Below are 20,465 nucleotides of genomic sequence, written 5' to 3' on the forward strand. Positions count from 1 at the left end.
GTGATTAGGTCTTGCAAATTGGTGGCACCAATTTCATGAGATTTGAGGAGTAATAAAAGGTCTGTTGATTTTTATCTTTATTCACCTTAGTGTGAGTTTCAAATCCTTTGTTATTTATTTATTTTTATGAAGGTACAATTTACATAGAGTGAAACGCATGAATATTAATTGTACAGTGCAGTGTGTTTGACAAATGCATACACCCATGTAATCTATGCCTTTTTCAAGATGTAGAAGTTTTCATTCTCCCCAGAGAGTTGTCTCTTGCCCTTTCCCAGTCAATCCCCACACCTCCCTCTCAGAGTTCTATCACTGTAGATTAGTTTTGTCTGTTCTAGAACTCCATATAAATGGAATCATGCAGTGTGTTCTCTTTTGTATCTGGCTTCTTTAATATATACTGTATAATCTTTGAGATTCATATTGACTGTGTGAATCACCACTTTTCCCCTTCTATTTCTGAGTGGTATTTCATTGTAAGAATATTATTATAATTTGTTTATTCATTTTCCTGTTGGATGGATATTTGTGTTGTTCTCCTTTTTGATTATTATAAATCAAGTTGCTGTGAACATTCTTTTTTGTTTTTCGACTTGAAAGCATTTTATTAAACATTTTTGGATGTCGCTTCCTACTTTTAAGTATAAGAAAGGCATTTCAATATAAACAAATATACAATGAAGTCATCTTCCTTTATGTGAAGAAATATGAATGAACTTTGCATTAATATTTAAAGGCAAAGTAGTTCATTGCCCAAACTTTAAATATCTCAAGAGCACAACAAATTCTGAACACACTAAGATCATGTTGCTACTTCAGTATTCTTGGGAATGGTGAGTGATTAGTTGGTCTGTGGTTTAGGATTGGTTTCCATTCTTGTTTCTTGAGCTTCTTCTACCTCTGAAAGCTTTTTATCGTTTTCCAGTGTTTGTTGAAGTTCATGGATGGTGCTAAGAAGAACGTGAAACTGTTTCCTTCTCAATTCCAGCTTATCTTCAATACTTCATTTAATATGTGAAAGATGCTCTAATTCCTTTCCCAGAGCCTGTAGTTCCTTTAATGTCTCATGCGTGTCTGGATGACACAGAATCACTTTTGCCAGTGCATCATGTTCTTGGCTATCTTTTTGCATTCATTTTGCTTGAAGAATTTGCTTTTTGCACTCAGCGATTTTTTCATGTGCTCCAGCAATGCTACCTTCTATTTCTTTGTAAATTTTTTCATAATTTTCCATTTCTCTGAGATTCATATCATATACCAGCAAACTTTTGCCCATTGAAAATTCACATTGGGACAGTGCGCTCAGCATACGTTGGTACTGGCTGTATCCCTCTTCCTGGGATCCAGAGTTGTGCCACTTAATGAAACTTTTCGCTAGCAGATTAATTTTCCCATCATCTCCAGTGCCATCTCCATCAATGAGGAGACGCTTCCGTATGACTTCGTTATCAGTCACGGCTCCCACGTGCGCGGTGGCGGTGGCCACTGTGAACATTCTTATACAAGTTTTTTTTTGCAATCCAATGTTTTTCTTTCACCTACGATTAGAATTGCTTGGTCATAGGGCAGATGTGTTTTTAACTTTCATAAGATGCTGCCAAACCATTTTCCAAAGTGGTTGTTATTGTATTTTATATTCCCATTTTATATTCCCATTAGCAATGTATGGAAATTCCCCTTGCTCTAAATCCGCTCCACATTTGGTATTGTCAGTCTTTTTAATTTTAACAATTTTAGAAGGTATCTTTTTATAATTTTAATCTTTTCAACCTTTCTGTGAGATTAGAGTTTTAAACTGTTCTGTATTGTAAAAGCAATATATTTTACAGAGTTTGGAAAAGACTGAAAATTTTAAGTAATAGTGTAAAAATTACCTATAAGTCCGCAATTTAGTTTTCTAAACATTTAGTAGAAAATTATTTTCATATATATAAATTATAATCTTATACTCTTTTGTCATTAAATATGCCCCCAAACCTTGAATTTTATGACATAATATTATTATACTATAGAGTATATTATAATTCATTTTACCATTTGTCAAGTTTTTGGGATGTGGATTGCCCCTAATTTTGTCCCGATATAAATAATACTGTGTGTGAAACATTCTTTTTTTTTTTTTTTTACATTTTTTTTAAACATCTTTATTGGAGTATACTTGCTTTACAATATTATGTTAGTTTCTGCTGTATAACAAAGTGAATCAGCTATATGTATACATATAACCCCATATCCCCTCCCTCTTGCATCTCCCTCCCTCCCACCCTCCCTGTCCCACCCCTCTAGGTGGTCACAAAGCACCGAGCTGATCTCCCTGTGCTATGCGGCTGCTTCCCACTAGCTATTTATTTTACATTTGGTAGTGTATATATGTCCATGCCACTCTCTCACTTCGTCCCATATTACCCTTCTCCCTCCCCGTGTCCTTAAGGCCATTCTCTACGTCTGCGTCTTTATTCCTGTCCTGCCCCTAGGTTCATCGGAACCTTTTTTTTTTTTTTTTTTTAGAGTCCATATATATGTGTTAGCATATGGTATTTGTTTTGCTCTTTCTGACTTACTTCACTCTGTATGATAGACTCTAGTTCCATCCACCTCACTACAAATAACTCAATTTCGTTTCTTTTTATGGCTAATATTCCATTGTATATATGTGCCATATCTTTATCCATTCATCTGTCAGTAGACACTTAGGTTGCTTCCATGTCCTGGCTATTGTAAATAGAGCTGCAGTGAACATTGTGGTACATGACTCTTTGAATTATGGTTTTCTCAGGGTATATGCCCAGTAGTGAGATTGCTGGGTCATATGGTAGTTCTATTTTTAGTTTTTTAAGGAACCTCCATACTGTTCTCCATAGTGGCTGTATCAACTTACATTCCCACCAACAGTGCAAGAGGGTTCCCTTTTCTCCGCACCCTCTCCAGCATTTATTGTTTGTAGATTTTTTAAAGATGGCCATTCTGACCGGTGTGAGGTGATACCTCATTGTAGTTTTGATTTGCATTTCTCTAATGATTAGTGACGTTGAGCATCCTTTCATGTGTTTGTTGGCAATCTGTATATATTCTTTGGAGAAATGTCTATTTAGGTCTTCTGCCCATTTTTGGATTTGAAACATTCTTATAACTAAATCTTGTGTGTGATTCAGATTACTTCCTTGGGGCAGCTTCCTGCCAGATCACAGTGTTGTCTCATTGTCTCATTTCCAGCCTTTATAGCTCATTGTATTTAACAGAAATTCCAGAATAATGTAAAATCCCACGGTTGCCATCAGGCATCCTTATCATTTGCCTACTTAAGAAGAATTCCTTCCTCACCACTATAGATGTTCTTTCTGTGAGGAAGTGATGCTCATGAATGTTGCTTTCCACATTAATTTCAGTTGTGATAAGTGTTCCACTCATGGAGGCACTCTGTGTGATGAGCATAGAACATGGAAACTTACCCAGTTTGGGTAGTTCTATGAAACTCCTGTGTCTACCGCCTGGTGTGTTACAGTGAAGACACTTAAAAAAACCCTATATTGTGTGAAAAGTCAGTGAAAGTAAGACCTGAGGAATGAGTTGATGTGAGCCAAGTTGATGTGAGTTGATGTGAAGTATTTAAAATTTTGATAGATACTTCAAAACTGCTTAATCAAAGGCTTCATCATTTTATATTTCTATCAGCATGAAAGGGTCCATTTTCTAGCATTCTAACCAGTAATTGATGTTATCAATGTTTTTAACTTTTTGAATCTAATGGATTAAAAATGATATATTTTAAATTTATATTTCCCAGTTACTTGTGAGAGTGAGTACTTTTTTCTCATTTTTATTTCAATTTGTATTTCTGCTTTGAATTTCCTGTTCACAGCAGGGCTGTGATTTTCCATTTCATATGTGTCTTTATATTTCAGTGGAGGTTAGTAAAGGTTGCTTCAGGAGCTGCTATCCAATGCTATTTTAAATGACAGCTTTAAAAGTTGGATTTTGAAAGTGATAGGGGCAAGGTTGAGTGATACCATTATATAATGTCAGTTCTGTCGATTTCCCTGGGCAAGTTTTTTATCCTCTTTAAACCTCAGCCTCCTCATTTATAAAGTGGGGATAATAATAGTACCTACTATTTGTCCTGAGGGTTAAATGTTTTTGTGAGGATTAATTAATATAAAGTGCCTAGGATAATGGCTGGCACAAAAATTCGACTGTCATCATTTGTTACATAATGTTGTCACTGTTGTTACTTATTACCACTTTTATTATCAACATTTTGTTAAAGTCAGAGGTGTCTTTGGGAAAATGGCACTGAATGAGCAAATTAGCAATACTAGGTACAATTTCAGGTCTCTGTTTTACCCAGTACAGTGGTTGTGGATTTACTCCCTTTCCCCAGAGTTGGCTTTTTCATTCCCAGAATTTATGCATTTATACTTCCTTCATGGTCTTAAAGATGTGGTCAAAAAAGAAACAAAGAGAAAACCATAGTAAGTGGAGTATATTCCTGGGGGCGGAAGGAAGCCGCTCTTCTGGACCTTGAAATCACACCTGCACAGCATGTCGTGAAACCTGTCACATGATGAAAGCTGGATTTCAGAGGCACCTTCCTTATTATACAAACTTCTGCTACAAAGACAGAAAGAATAAAGGGAAGCAAACCTACTCGCTTAGCTTGTCCTCAACAAAGGCTTAGGGGATTTTCTGAGGCACAGATGTGTGTAGTTATGGTTAGATAGACTGACTCAATGGAATTTAAATGCGCAACTGGGAAGAAAAGACTTTTTTGAAATATGAATTTCTTCTTTAAAAAATCTTCAACAGAAGATGAGGATGATGGGGTCCCTCTTATTCCTAAAAGGAGCCTCTGCATTCCAGTTTCTGACTGAATGTAGATACCTTGGTTTGCTTCCATATAGGAACAGTCTCTGAGGAAACTGTCATAGACAGTGAGGTTTGGGGGCACCAGGAGGCCCACTGTGCTGATAGCCTTGCTTTTAACTTTCGGAGTTCAAGGTCTTTGCCTTTAGGTTTTAAGTGTTGGCCATCTACTTTGTCTTCCAAGTCCTACCTGGAGGAGCAACCATTAAACTACTATGAATCACTAACACCCTAATTGGCATTTATTGTATCCCTTTTATTTAAAGAAGGTGGGTAAAATTAAGGCATGGAAGAAATTAGAAGTTGGGGATTAGGAGAAATAAGGGAATTCCTTTGAAATGTATGCCTAACTTGAAGAGGGCAGGCCTGGATGAGATGACAGAATTGATTGAAGTAATGGAGATGAAGACAAGAGTGAATACAGAGGCAGGTGTCTGTGCCCCCCCGCCCCGCCCCCGTCCAAGAATTGATCGTACGTTGACAGTTTCTTCTATGTCCTTCCTCTCTCCTTCTCCCTCCTACCTCCTCTTATTAAGATTTTGACCGTTTAACTTATCCTCTAAGTTGAAGAGGAGCCCATGGATTAAAAGTGAAGGATTTTCTCTCCACTTGAATGTGCATCAGCACGCATTACCTTCTCACTCATTTACTCAGGGAAACAGTTGGTCAACAAAATTTGGAGGGGGTTCTGGAAAATACCAAAAGTAAAACTAGGAATATTTCATAAAATCCACTTTTATTTCTAGCCTATAGATGTAGATTTTAGATAGTTTGACTACAAAATAGGCAATTGATTACCATTAACCAGGATGGGAAACATGAAGAGAAAAGCAGATTGCAAAATGGAAAAATTTAGTTTTTGAAATCTTGAGTTTGAGGTGCCTATGGGTCATTCAGGTAGAACTGTTTTATAGCCAACTGAAAATATGGCTCTGGGGCTCCAGAAAGAGGCTTAGGCTGAAGATACAGATTTGGAGTCATTACTTTAAAAAGCTTCAAATATTATTTATAGAAAACTACTTTAGTAATAGTTCATCTTTCAATAAGGTTAAACACAATTGCTTTTTAAAAAATCTATTACATTGTAAAACTTTTTTCTAAATTTTGGTTTTATAACATTGTTTTAACTTTTCAGTGATTCTCTACTGTCAAATTTCAGCTTGTACTTAATTATTTCTCTTGTATCTTTTTGATTTGATAGTCTAATTCAAATGCATTTGTATAATATGTTTTAGAGCAAAGAATAACTAAGTAGGATCCAACAAAGAGAAGAGAGAAGACTAATTAAAATAACCCTCAGTTAGTGTGACCTTTTTGTATTCTGTATTAAAGAGCATCTATTTCTAATTAAAACATGAATTTATTATTTGAAAGTCTTTCCTGAACCATGTTCATAATATAAAATATAAAACTTTAAAATATCAAGATAATTAATTGCAAATATATTATGACTTGCTAATAAACATTAAGACTAACTGAAGTAGCAGAATTTAGTGAAACAAATGGTTAGAATTGACAGTCACAATGTAAACAGGATGTTAATTAATATGACTCCCATTTTTTCCACTTTGTCTTTTGCTAAACAAGTTTAAGAGTGATCCGCTCCATGTGCACTGAATTTCATATTACCCATTTAACAGATCTTCTTAATGCACCGACGTTTGACAAAAATCAGAATCCAATTTACTCCATCTAATCGAGAAATATTTATACTATTTTAGAGATAGAATTTCGAATTCCTGTTTCCATCATCTTTGCATCTAAGTAGCAGTCATTCTCCCACAACCCTTTATAGTCTACCTTTGTTTTTGCCTGTCAGATATAATACTGCTATTTTAAATTTCTGAACCGCTTACTCTTCTTGCAAGTAGGGGGCATCTCTTACACCTCATTAAATCATCTATTTGCTTATCCACCAAAATGCTCATCATATTTCTTTGTACATTTGTAAATGTCTTATCCGAATGGAACTTTTTGTTAGACTATCTCCAAATATCACAGTATGAAATATCTCTTCATTTTACACTCTGTCTAGTCATTCCATGCACTTCCAAACATGCTATAGAAGACAGACAATGTGTTAAAGACAAGCTTAACAGTTCTAAGCAATTCTGTTTCTGTCCTCACATTTTTTTTCCCCCACTTAAGAAGCCTGAGGAGAGTTGATGTTGTCCAGCTAACATCTAATGGGCCCTGTTGCCTATGTGTGAGCAGTAGTATTTTAAAGTAGTCACCTTAGATCAAAAATAAATAAATAAAAAAGTAGTCACCTTACAGATCACGGTGTTCAACATACCAAATGAAAAAAAATTCTGAGATTAGAAAGTTCAAATGATGAAGAAAGATTGCTTAGATTTGTTGCTACTTAGCAATCAGGTGAAACTGAGCAAAAAATGTCATCTCTTGAATTTCTCTGGGTATAAAATATACTTAAGTTTAAAAAAATGATTGGTGTCAGACTAGATGATATTTGAGTTTACCTCAGTGTAACTAAGATTGATTTTTGAAAAAGTAAGCAAAGTGTTTTGTTTCATTAATATCAAATTTTAAAGTACTTAATACTTTGTTTTAATTATTATCATTCCACTCCATTTTCATGAGGGGGAATTTGTTTTTTCAGTGATCTACTTTTTATTTGAAAATATATCCATTACTCTCAATAGCTTTTTTTTTTTTTTTTTTTTTTTTGGTGGTACGCGGGCCTCTCACTGTTGTGGCCTCTCCCGTTGCGGAGCGCAGGCTCCAGATGCGCAGGCTCAGCGGCCATGGCTCATGGGCCCAGCCGCTCTGCGGCATGTGGGATCTTCCCAGACCGGGGCACGAACCCACGTCCCCTGCATCGGCAGGCGGGCTCTCAACCACTGCGCCACCAGGGAAGCCCTCTCAATAGGTTTTAATCAATAATAGAATAAGCAAATGACATATTCTGTTTCAATAATTTCATGCCACTTTACTTAAGTAATCCTTCTCAAGGCAAGATTCTTTTTGTAATATCTTAGTCTGTACCATTCACTTCGGTGTGCTTTTTTGACACTTAAGAGAATTCATCTCCATGGATAGAGTATGAATTACTCTATTTATTAGTATTGAAAAAAAGGGAATAGGAGGTTGCAAATAGATTATAGAGAAGTAGCAGCTATTTTTGTAAAGAAGCTGTGGGAAAAATGAGGACAAATCAGGACATAATCGTCTGCATTTTGGGAATGCATTCCAGTGGCATCTTGCTGGGGAGGCTGAGTGTGGGAATGACAAAGTCTAATAGGAAGTGCTTTGGCATTTAAGTTGCTTTGGTCATAAGCACAGACAGGTGACCCTGGCTGAGTAAAGGTGATCCAAAATGTTCCTTCTCATGCATTCTAGTTATTCTGCATCTCTGCAACAGCAGTGAGAGTCAGCCACTTTGAGTTATAAAATCAGGCACTGAACTCCTAGAAGATGAGACACTTCTAGGTGTCCACATCATCTGAAACAAAGCAAAGGGGGAACAAGGCAAGCATCTCACGAAATCCTGCAAAGCAACCAGGAGACGTTTCTGCCCAGCAATGCATGGTGAACCATAACTAACAATGAATGACTGGTTGTTTTTTATTTCACATATATAAAATATCATTGACTTTTTTCTTAGTGTGCTGTACTGTTTTAAAGAATATGAAACTATGTATACGTTACTCTGAATTTTATTTTTGGATAAACTTATTTTTCTAAAAGATCTTAAACAACACCATTGCAAATTACCATGTCATACAAAAATGAGCTTTCTTATGAAGTCTTAGAAATTTAAAAGAATTCCTAATTAAGGCCATGTGACAGTTTGTTTCAGTGTTTTACATAAAACTGTCAGGAATTTTAAATCGACTAGCAACCTTTTTTTTATTATTAATTAATTAATTATTTTATTTTATTTATTTTTGGCTGAGTTGGGTCTTCGTTGCCGCGCGCGGGCTTTCTCTAGTTACGGCTTGCGGAGGCTGCTCTTTGTTGCAGTGCGCGGGCTTCTCATTGCGGTGGCTTCTCTTGTTGCAGAGTACGGGCTTTAGGCGCGCGGGCTTCAGTAGTTGTGGTGCACGGGCTTTGTTGCTCCGCGGCATGTGGGATTTTCCCGGACCAGGGCTTGAACCCGTGTCCCCTGCATTGGCAGGCGGATTCTTAACCACTGCGCCACCAGGGAAGCCCTAAATTGACTAGCAACTTTAAAAACTAATATCTGAACCAAATTCCTTAGTTGTAGTTTATTTTTAAATACTCTAATAATGCTACATATTTTTTTATTGTAGTATTACATTCATTTCTGTTCCTTTGAGTAAGAAGGTGACTGAGGGACAGATTGGATGTACAGAGGAAATCGCCCTGACTTGGGACCAGCAGCGGTGGATGATGGGACCTTGTTCTGTTACTCGTTGGCTGAGTGAGCTTAGATATGTTGACACCACCTCATCTTTCTGCCCATGAAAGATTGTCCATGTCCATTGACTGAGAGCCTGCTCTGTGCCGGGCAGCATGATTACTAATCTTTACAGCAGCACTTCATGGTGGGCATTATTACACCCATTTTATAAATGAAGAAAGTGAAGCTCAGAAGGTCAGGCAACTTGCCCAGGGTCACACTGCTAGTGAGCCGCCAATGCTGAGATTCTGAACTGTCTGCATATAAAGCCCATGTGTTCATTCCACAAATTTATAATTCTCTGAGTTATTTATACTTCACTTTGGGAATCTCTATCCTGACCATATTCTGCTTTTTTATACCTTTTTTACTGCTGAGAATTCTTCTGAAAACCTGTTATTGATTTTTAACTAACCACATTTTGAGCAATTGTTCCTTGACACATTTTTCTAAATCTGATTGGTTTTTCAGTGTGTCATCACAGATCATCTCTAGACAAACTGATTTCATGTAGTCTGTCAAACTGGATGAGTCTATTCTCATCCCTTTATATAATTGTAAATAAAATTATTGAAAATAGTATCCTCTTACCTCTCAATGTCAGGATTCTTTTCAGGACATCTTGCCTCCAATATATTGTTGTGTAATTATTTCATCAGGTGGTTGTCGGGTTTCATTTGTAATCTCTCTGTCCATGGTTTTCTCTACAGAAATAGAAGAATTAAAAGAAAAAGTGCAGCTCATGAGACTGTTCTGCCAGAACGGCAAATTCTTTTCGTAAATGCTATAGAGTTACAGAGTCCTGGTTTGTCATCCAAACCTATGCTAGTTCACTCTTTTCAGAATCTGATTCTCTTGCTTTCGTATATTTTCATCGTACATGCTGAGATCCAGCTGTATAAAAATGTCTTCAGGCTCAGAGGTTCTTTTTGTAATAGAAAGAAACTTTAATTGCTGCAAGGCTGAAGATATCAGCTGTGTTCAAAAATAGCTACACTGTTTTAGCAAAATATACATGAATTTCCCCAGTGGTGAAAAATGTTTAAAAAATATAAATGAAGTAGTCCCTATAGGATCAAGGAAATAATGACAAACTATTTTAATTATGTTTAGAAGTTCAGACTTTAGCGTTCTTATCATCTTATTACTTCCAGTAAGTTAGCTTCCTTTAGGTGCTTACATCCTAGGCAAATCCTAGGCAAATTCTGTGACAAGCTGTGCTTCATCTTATGCCTCTGTACTTTACATCTGGAGATTATGGAATTTAGATGCTGAATTTGACATAATTTTATAAAATTGGCGTAGTAAGATTAGCCCTTCACTTTTGTCTACAGGTTTGATATCTGGCTGCTGTAATTACCTCGTAAGTCAGTTCTGAAAGTTTAAGAACCGGGGAAAGCGGGATGGAGTGGAGTGAGGTAGAATCTGCTCTCCTCTTGAGTAGAATCTGCTCTCGTCTTTTGTAAACTCTGGAATGATATTTATTAGGCTGTATGAGTCTAAGCCAGAGAATTAGGGTCAGTAGCTCCCCCAGGTTTATATTCACCTATAAGTGTCATACATACATTGATCATTTTATGCATGTTGTCAGTACTGAATAAAATTTATTAAGTAGATATTAGTTAGGAAGGGCTTTGTTTAGAATTCTTTGCATATTGTGATACCTAATGGTGGAATTTTCTAATAGTTGAGTTGACACATCTTAGATGATTTTTCTTTAATTTTATTTATTTAATTATTAAAATGTATGTTACACAGCAGTATATGACTACATCTCCAAAGAAAGTAAAGTATTTCCAGATAAGTTGATCTATCCTCAAATCTACTTCTCCGGGAAATAAAATACATTGTTATCAGTTTGGTATATATCCTCCAGACCTGGATTTGATATTTTATATTTATATATATATATATATATATATATACACACACACACACACACACACACACACACACACACATACATACAGACACACACACACACAGAAAACATATGGTGTTGCTTTGTGTGTATGTGTTTTATATAAATAGTACCATACTTTGTATTGTTGATCATTTTTCAAGAAAGTTTTTCAAGGGTTTGCCAGTTTGCAGCTCTGGTTAAAACGAGTTCCATACCACCATTTCTATCTCAGGCAAAACTGTGAAGGAGATGAAATTTTTTTCTTGGTCTCTGTTATTTTGTGCATTATCTCTTTCGTCCATTTTTATTTTTCAATCCCTCCTCTCTCCTTTCTCATCCTATCACTTAGACCTTAAGGAAAGGATTCCTATCCTTCACTTTGAACGTAAGTCAGTGTATTACTTACAACACGTATATTAATTGTTAGCACCAAGTACAAAATAGAACGCTTTGTTCCAGTTAAAAGAACTTCCAGTACCAATAAGACAATGTGGAAATGTTTTAGAGAGCATGAGATTTCTTCTTTGTCCCTGAAGTCCCACCTATTAGGTACCTGCTCATTCTGTGAGGCCATGAGCCAACTCAGCCCAAGCATATTTTGAAATAAAATGCACAAATTTTGAACAGGGCTTACATTTGGTTATGGAACCATTTGTCAGAGCTCCAGTTTATAATTTGAAATCATGGGGCTCCTCTATTCAACCAGGAGGAAGGCAGTGAGGTATTAAGAGTTCAGCATGTCCAAATGAAAAGGAGACAGATTATTTGCTCTGAGAATATGTAACAGCATGTACCACTACAACTGTTTTTATGTGGTAGTGATGGTTGTAACATAGCTAAGAGCCCAGTGGCCCAAAACAAAGAACTTCTGTGTTCCCTACCACCAGGCTTTTGCTCCTCTGGGGTCATTTTGGACCCCAAACTTTAAAAAATTGTTCACAGCTACTTACATATACCTCTGTGGTTTTCAAATTCATGATCCTGCTGCTGTTTTCTACCTTAAGGAATGCATACCTACTTATTACATATCAGGCAAGATGCCAGCCGTTTTTATATACTTTATATTTTATCAAAGATGTCAGGTTTAGTAAGGCAAAGATGAGGATACCCATTTTACAGGTGAGGCCATTGAAGTTCAAGGTCACCTAACTAAAGTGGTTGTTTCATAATTCAAACTGAGATGACGTTAACTGCAAAGTCTGTCTTTTCCATTAAGCCTTGCAGCTTCTTTTTATATCCCTTGTTTTCAAACAATATTGCATAGACTTTTTTTTATAAGCAGTCTTGCATTATATTTTGGACTCACTCTAAATTAGTGTCATTTTGGAGAAAGTTTAAAAACTAAACTATGGAGTATTCATAATTAGGTATGAATGTAATTTGCCATGTTGGAAATTCTGCCAGCCAAAACCCATTTAAAGTCTTGCTGATAGAAGTTTTCTTTTCACTAAGAGCATCTGCTAGCTAAAATAATGACCAAAAGGGAGAAGCCACTCGAATAATCAAGTCTGTTCACTGACTAAACTTGTTTCTCTGTTCCCAAATTCTTAGATTAATGAAGACCCTGAGTTGTTTTGAGGCATTACACAAAGTATTCCTCTGTGTCCTCCCAGTGTTTTCAAGAGGAATTAGAATTTTCCCTGGCTGTCCAGTTATCTGACACTTTTTTTGTTTTTAATGTAATGGACTTGTGGTTTAGCATTTCACTGCCTTTTTGTGGTTGCAAAATTAATTGAACTACTTAAAAGTATTTCCCTGTTAAGATATCATATTTACATCAGGTGTAATTTTTGTATACATTTTACGTTGCATTGAGTGAAAACACAGGTGTTCTAGAACGACCTGTTTTTGTGTTTGTATTCTTAACCGATATGTTTACTCTATATTGATATTTGAACTCATCAAAGCAAAATTTATTATTCTAAATAAAATTGATAGTTTGGTCTTTCATTTCTTGTCACAGCTCTAAGCATTTTGCTTTGGGAAGAGAATACTATTTTGAGTCTAACAAAATATCTTAAGATTATTGAATATATTTATGCTTAGCAAACTTTAAATAATCAGGAAACTTATTTGAAAATCAACTTATTATTTTGAATTTTGAGTTAATAATTTAGGCATTTCATAAAGTGAGATACCTCTGTTTTTAAATGTGATTTATGTTATTTAAATAGTGAAGCTCTGTTACTGAGTTTTGGGAATGATGTTTTGACATGGTACGAGATGTACCACTGATTTGCTAAGACCTTGTACATATTTTTGTTTTATCCACTGAAACCATTGCTCAGGTATTTGTGAAATGGCTTAGGGATAGCATTCAGAAATGCATTTGTGGAAGTCTCACCTCACACTAGTCAGAATGGCCATCATCAGAAAGTCTACAAGGAACAAATGCTGGAGAGGGTATGGGGAAAAGGGAATCTTCCTACACTGTTGGTGGGAATATAAATTGATGCAGCCACTACGGAAAACAGTATCGAGGTTCCTTAAACTAAAAATAGAGCTACCACATGATCCAGCAATCCCACTTCTGGACATGTATCCAGAAAAGAAACTAATTCAAAAAGATATATGTACCCCAATATTTATAGGAGTGCTATTTACAATAGCCAAGACATGGAAACAACCCAAGTGCCCATCAACAGACAATTGGTTTAAGAAGATGTAGTATATATACAATGGAATATTACTCGACCATAAAAAAGATTGAAATGTTGCCATTTGCAGCAACATGGATGGACCTAGAGAATATCATACTAAGTGGCATAAGTCATAGAAAGACAAATATATGATATTACTTACATGTGGAATCTAAAAAATAATACAAATGAATCTATATACAAAACAAACTCACAGATAGAAAACAAACTTATGGTTACCAAAGGGTGAAAGGGAGGAAGGGGAGAGATAAATTAGGAGTATGGAGTTAACAGGTACATACTACTATACATAAAATAGATAAGCAGCAAGGATTTACTGTGTGACACAGGGAACTATAGTTACTATCTTGTAATAACCTGTAATGGAAAATCTGAAAATATATGTAACTGAATCACTTTGCTGTACACCTGAAACTAACAATATTGTAAATCACCTATACTTAAATTAAAAAATCAAATTAAAAGAATATCCTTTTTGAAAAAAAAAAGAAATGCATTTGTGGCTGATGTTTCAGCAATACAGGCAAGACTTTCTGTGTCTGTGAATTTCTTAGATTGGAAGGATCTTCTAAATAGTGTTCTCAGTTCAGTGATTCAAATTTTAGACAACAAAATTCTGAGAAGCCACTGGCAATATCATTAAGTCTACCACCACCTTTATAGTCAGTCTTACTGCATGTTTCAGTTAAGTCCACCGGTCTGAAATATAAGCCAATTTCTGGTTATTTCCCCCCACCAAAGAATGTGGTTCTGCTTGAGGCATTGTCACAAGAGCTTAAGTTCTTCCATGCCTAGAAATGTCAATTTACATTGACATTTTTATATTTGTTGTTGTTTTTAGAGCATCAGGGCATCGGGCCTTATCCTGTTGGAAACAATCCTTTTTGGGTCTCTGCTTCTCTACTTTCCGGTAAGTAACATATTTTTATAATGGCATGTTTAAAATAGCCATTCTATTTTGCTATATACGTATACTATATTATATATACTACGTACTATATGTATATATGCTTATATATATTTCTATATCTGTATGCAAGTTTGTATACCTATATCTATATTGTATAAAATGTAGATGTAGATATATGGTAGATATATAAACAAGGGCTTTACAGATATTTAAATCCTGGCTCTTACCTATTGGGTGACCTTAGACAAGCTGATTAGCATTTCTAAACTAACCTTGGTTTCCTCTTGTAAAATGGAGCTAATTATTCTTTTCTTCCCAAATTTGTGAGAAGTGTTAACTGCTTAAGAGAGCTCACATATGAAAGGCATGCTTGGTATATACATATAAACACTGGTTTCCTTCTTCTTCCCCCTCTACCTGAATCAGAACCATGAGACACACCAAGTAGTTAATGCTGAAAATTTCCAAATGGTCACATAGACAAATAAGCAGAATAAATGTGTGTGTGGTACTAGTGGTGTGGAGAATCATAACAGACCTTCCTGTCGCACTAGTTACATATCTGTAACCAGAAGATAAGTACTGATTCTACTAATTCAGTTCAACCACTTGTATTCAGCAGTTCTTGTGTGTTAAGCACTTTGCTAATCTGGGAGTACTCTGTAAGTGAGAGAAACTTGCTTTCTCTTCTCAAGAAGGTTACAGCTTAGAAGAGGAGATGAGGAAGTACAGGTAGTTATAATATAATGTGACAAAAGTTAGGAAGAGTAGAAGAGCAGGATGCTGTGGAGGCACTTAGGAGAGACGCCTAACCAAGTCTGGGGAATAAAATATCACTTGACCAAGATCTGAAAGATGAATAGATGTTAGAGAAGGAAAAGGTAGGCCTTCCAGGGCACCACATTCTTTTTGGTTTTCCCCTTACCTCACTAACTGCTCCATTTCAGCCTTCTTTGCTGATTCTTAATCTTCTTTCCCACTTTTTACTACTTGAGTGTCTCAGGACTAGTCCTTATAGCTTTGCTTAGTCTACATTCTCCCTTGGGATCTCGTCTAGCCTCAGAAGCTTTAAATGTTGTTGAATTGACAATGACTCCTTACTTTATATCTCCAGCCTAGACTTTTCCCCCAAGCTCCAAACTCATTTTCAACTGCTTACCTGACAACTCCATTGGAAGGTCCAGTAGAATTCCCTGTCATGTTCCTAACTGAGATACTGACCTCCTAAAGTCAGCCCGTCTCTCTGTCTCCATTGACGGCGACTGCAGCCTTCTGGTTACTCAGGCCCCACACCTGGGAGTCATCCTTAACAACTCTCTTTCTCTCACATCCATCAGAAAACCTTCAAAACATAGCAAAGATCCAGCCACTCCCCACCAGCTCACTGTTACTGCCCTAGCCTAAACCAGTCACTGTCTTCTGAGTTATTGCTGCATTCTCTTCCTCCATGCTTACCCCCTACGATCTATCTTCAAAATATCAACCGGTTTGAATGCCAAAGTTAGACCATGGCATTCCTCTCCTCAAAACTCTGAAAACATTTCTCATTTTACTTACAGTAAAAGCCAGAATCCTTAGGATGGCCTTCAAGGCCCGACATGATTTGGATCCTGCGCCTGCATTACTTCATTTTCTGATCATCTTTCCTGACTCACTGTTTACAAGCGTTCTTAATCTACCCAGGTTTTCTACTTCCTGAATTACATTTTATATTTCTCCTTAAGATAGAAATGTATTTAGGTATAATCATTTTTATTTTTCCATACAATTATCCATATTACTTAAGTTTTCTAATTTACTAGCATAGAGTTATACACAGTAATTAATAATAGAAGTGGTATAATAATACAAAGACTGTTTATCATGCCTGGTACTGTTCCTGTATAAATGGCATGTTGTACATTGTAACATTTAATCTTCCTGGTTGAACTACCAGGCAGGTATTTAACCAAAGTCATAGGATCACCCAGTTACAACGTGAAAGCCTGAAATGACCTCAGTAATCTGAGTAATAATCTTAATCATCTGAATATCTTCTCTTGCTCTGCCATCATCTTTTTCGTGAACCTCTGCTATTTTAAAATATATTTTCTACCCAGTAGCCAGAGGGGTATTTTAAAATATCAAATATAACCTCTCACCACTTCTATACCTTCTCAGTGTTCTTAGAATAAAGATCAAAACCCTGACATGGTTTATGTTATGTAAGTGTGGTCCTTACCCCACCCTTTCCCCCCAGCCTCATCCAATACTACTTTTCTCTTCACTTTCTGCATCTACCTACCCTGACCTTCTTTCAGTTTTTAAATGAAACAGGATCTCTCTCATGGTAGGTATAATAATGGCTCCCCAGAGATGTCCACAGTCCTAATTCCTGGAGCCTGTGAATACGTTACCTTATATGGAAAAGGGAACTTGGCAGATGTGATTAAATTAAGGACTTCAAAATAAGGAGATTTTTCTGGATTATCTGAATGGCCCAAGTTTCCTAAGTGAAAAAGAGAAACAGAAAAGAGAGAGTCAAAGAGACAGCATCATGAAAAATATTGGACTGGCTACTGCTGGCTTTGAAGATAGAGGAAGGGTCCACAAGCCAAGGAATGCAGGCGCCTCTAGGAGCTGGAAATGGCGAGGGAACAGACTCTCCCCTTGATTTTAGTTCCATAAGACCCATCTTGGACTTCTTACTTCCAGAACTGTAAGATAATAAATCTGTGCTATTTTAAGCCACTAAATTTGTGCTATATTACAGCAGCAACGGGAAACTAATGTGCCTCTTCTCATAGGACCTTTTTGCATGCTTTGCTTCAGTTTTGAAGAATCCTCCTCTCTTCTTTCCCCCCATTCCCATCTCACCAATTCTTCTGCCTATTAACAACTAGTCATCCTTTAGATTTCTACTTAAAGATCACTTTTTCAGGAAAGTTTTCCTTGACCGCAAACTAAGTCGAATTCCTTATAATAACTTCTCATGGCATCCCTTTCTTAACCACACCTATCTCTAAGTATGCATTCAAAAGTGCAATTATTTGGTTAGTGTCACTCTCCCACACAGACTCTAGTTCAGGGAGAGCAGTGGCCTGTTTCTGTGTGGCTCACTATTGTACCTGCAGCACTTAGCCCAGTACCTGTCACCATAGTTGAAGCACAGTAAATATGCAGTGAATGAATGAATGAGGTTATATTTGGATGCATTTAGAACTGTATCCTAAACTAGTGGCTATTGTCCTATTGAAATAGCCTCCAAAGAATCTGCTGGATTGTGGAAGACCAAGAATGATGGTCCTATTCATACTACTTTATTTAGTGCGTACAGCTAGGCATTAAAACACTTTTTAATGTTATTTTTAGGTGTTAGCAAATTTGGGTTTATTTTTTACTTATTCAAATCAAGTGGCCATAATAAGGAGCATGGCCTAAAAGCTATAGAATTTTAAAGCCTCATAAACAGAAGAAGTATTCTAGAAAAGAAGGACGTTTGAAAGAATAGTAAATGTTAGGCTGCTAAATGTTCAAAGCAGTTATTAGAGACCCTTTCATTGACTGGGATCCAGTCTTGAAAGTCACCTAATGGGCCTATACTTGTGATGATATCAAGTACAAAGAAAAAGAGGAGAGAGAAATGGAAATTTAGAAAGAATAAAAGACAACACTTCTGCTTGACAATTCTATTGTGCCTGGGAGGAAAAAAACAGAAAAGAAGACTTACCAAAGCAATTCTGTCCAACAGGAACATAAGGATGCCTCATCATGTTGACTTCATGTTTAACTAGCTGTCTAGTTCATCTTTCATAACAGAAATTCTTTCTGCAACTGCTTGAAATATTAATGTGTAGCGCTCAACTTCATGCCGCATACCTTGGTTTTTAAATAAGTTAGTGTTCATGCTCTGATGGCAGAAAGGGCCAAATTATTTAATGAAGATTTGGATGTAGCATAAGATACAGGAGGAGAAAAGACATTAAATATATTATTGATTGAGTATGGAAAGGGAAGTAATTTTATTTTAGGTGAGAAAATGGAAGATGATGTCTCAGAAATTGATAATAAAATCTTTGGCTACATGGGGAATGTTTATGCACATGGGTGTATGTGCATAGAGCATTCTTGACAAGAAGAATAACTTGGTCATTAGACCAGAGCTCATTGGCTTCCTTGGGTGTTGCAGAGTGAAGTTTATGACTTTGGGCTAGAGTTTTTGCTATAAGGAGGACCTCTATAATAAATGATAAAGGTGATTAAGTAAACCTAATATAGCCAAATGATCTAATTATTTGATGGTGTAAATGTGACCTATATTTATCTGTTAAATATTAATATCTTACTTTCTCTGTTCCTTGTGTGGCCTGTACCGGAATTGCTCATAAAATTTTTACTTGGGGTTGCAGTTGTTTTAAACAGTGTTCTTGAGCAAAGTAGAGTTGTTTTTCGGGCCGGGTAACTCCATGGAAGGACGCTTTGAGGAGATTCACTGTTCTACTGAGTTGTTATGCAGTGAGCCTTTTCTTCTTTTTATGCCGCATGTTGTTGTACAGATTTGCAAGAATTAAGGTTATTTTTGCCTTTTCTAAGCAATCTTAGACTACAGACGATTTCATAACAATGCTTATATTGGAAAGTCCAAATTAGAGATTATCATCATTGTCTAGATAAGGACAAACCGAAATCTGACTAAATTTAGCATTGTTATAATTGGGTAGCAGAGAGCTGAAGCTTTTAAAACATTTTCTTACAGATTCTCAAAAGAGACTCATGATTTGAAGTCCACACATTTGTGAACAAACGATTAGTCCTCATAATCACCTAAAACAACTTTCATACAATTTATAAAAGAAAGAAAAAAAGAGCTTTAAAAAAATCAACTAAAGTATATTTTTCTTGCTAAATCACATAAAACGACATATTATGGATTAATAAAACATATTAAGTAATATGGAATCTAGACGTTTATTTCTAGCTTGACCAAACCACCGGTTTCAGCTAATAAAGTAAATTTTTTCCCTTTAATCTTCGTTCTCTATTTGATTGATGGATGTGCCCTTCTATACAGCACACCAGTACATGTATAAATATGGTACTTATTTTCATGTTGTTCCCCCCGCCCCAGCCCACCCCAAGTCTTATAAAAAAAAGAGCTGCAAAATATTAGTACTGGAAGGGACATCAGACATAACTTAGTCTTGATTCAACCTCTGTTTTGCAAATGAAGGAAGAGAGGCTGCGAGAAATTTCAGCTCCTCCAACTTTCCTCAGCGAGGTGATGAGAAAGGCAGGACTAGATTCTAGTCCGTGGTTTCCTGGTCCAGCACTCTCTTCACCCTAGGACAGTACTTCTGATGGAGGGGATGGATGTGAGATGCAGATGGCATTAAACTGCGTCATCAGGGAGGCTCGTGTTCTACCCCTTCATCAGTCACCTTTTGGCTCCTCATTTGGCCTCCAAGGAAATAAAAGGCACAGAGGATAAAACAGGGAACCAATTTGAAATAGCTTTAGGTTTGGCACTAAGGAGTTTGATGTAAAACTTCTGTGAGCTCAGATGGACCGTGCTGTTGAGCTATGTGAAGTTTCTGATATTCAATTGTTTTACCTACAAAAATAGAAATTTTGTCTTTCAAACTTAATAAACAATCCCATTAGACCATGTCAGGTTAGTTTCAGTGCCACAGAACCTCACTCAGTTAAGAGACTGCTTTCTCTATGGTCCCCCCAAAGCCTAAAACTAAAACTTGGACTCTTTTCCTCCAG

General features: G+C 36.4%; 1 protein-coding gene and 1 pseudogene across 2 annotated transcripts in view; one reads left to right on the top strand and one right to left on the bottom strand.

Moving 5' to 3' along the window:
* The window catches only part of GPR158 (G protein-coupled receptor 158), a gene marked incomplete at its 5' end in the record, with an annotated part of 324,229 nt that overhangs the window by 205,993 nt on the left and 97,771 nt on the right, over positions 1 to 20,465 (top strand). The window contains one exon of the mRNA XM_079912544.1: positions 14,649 to 14,717. Within this exon, the coding sequence (XP_079768670.1) occupies positions 14,649 to 14,717 (69 nt within the window). The remainder of the gene's footprint in view (positions 1 to 14,648; positions 14,718 to 20,465) is intronic.
* Positions 801 to 1,343, bottom strand: LOC307181565 (THO complex subunit 7 homolog; annotated as a pseudogene). The gene has a single exon. The product of its transcript is annotated as a THO complex subunit 7 homolog (transcript).

This window comes from Stenella coeruleoalba (assembly GCF_951394435.1).
Source record: "Stenella coeruleoalba genome assembly, chromosome: 2".
Classification (NCBI taxonomy): domain Eukaryota; kingdom Metazoa; phylum Chordata; class Mammalia; order Artiodactyla; family Delphinidae; genus Stenella; species Stenella coeruleoalba.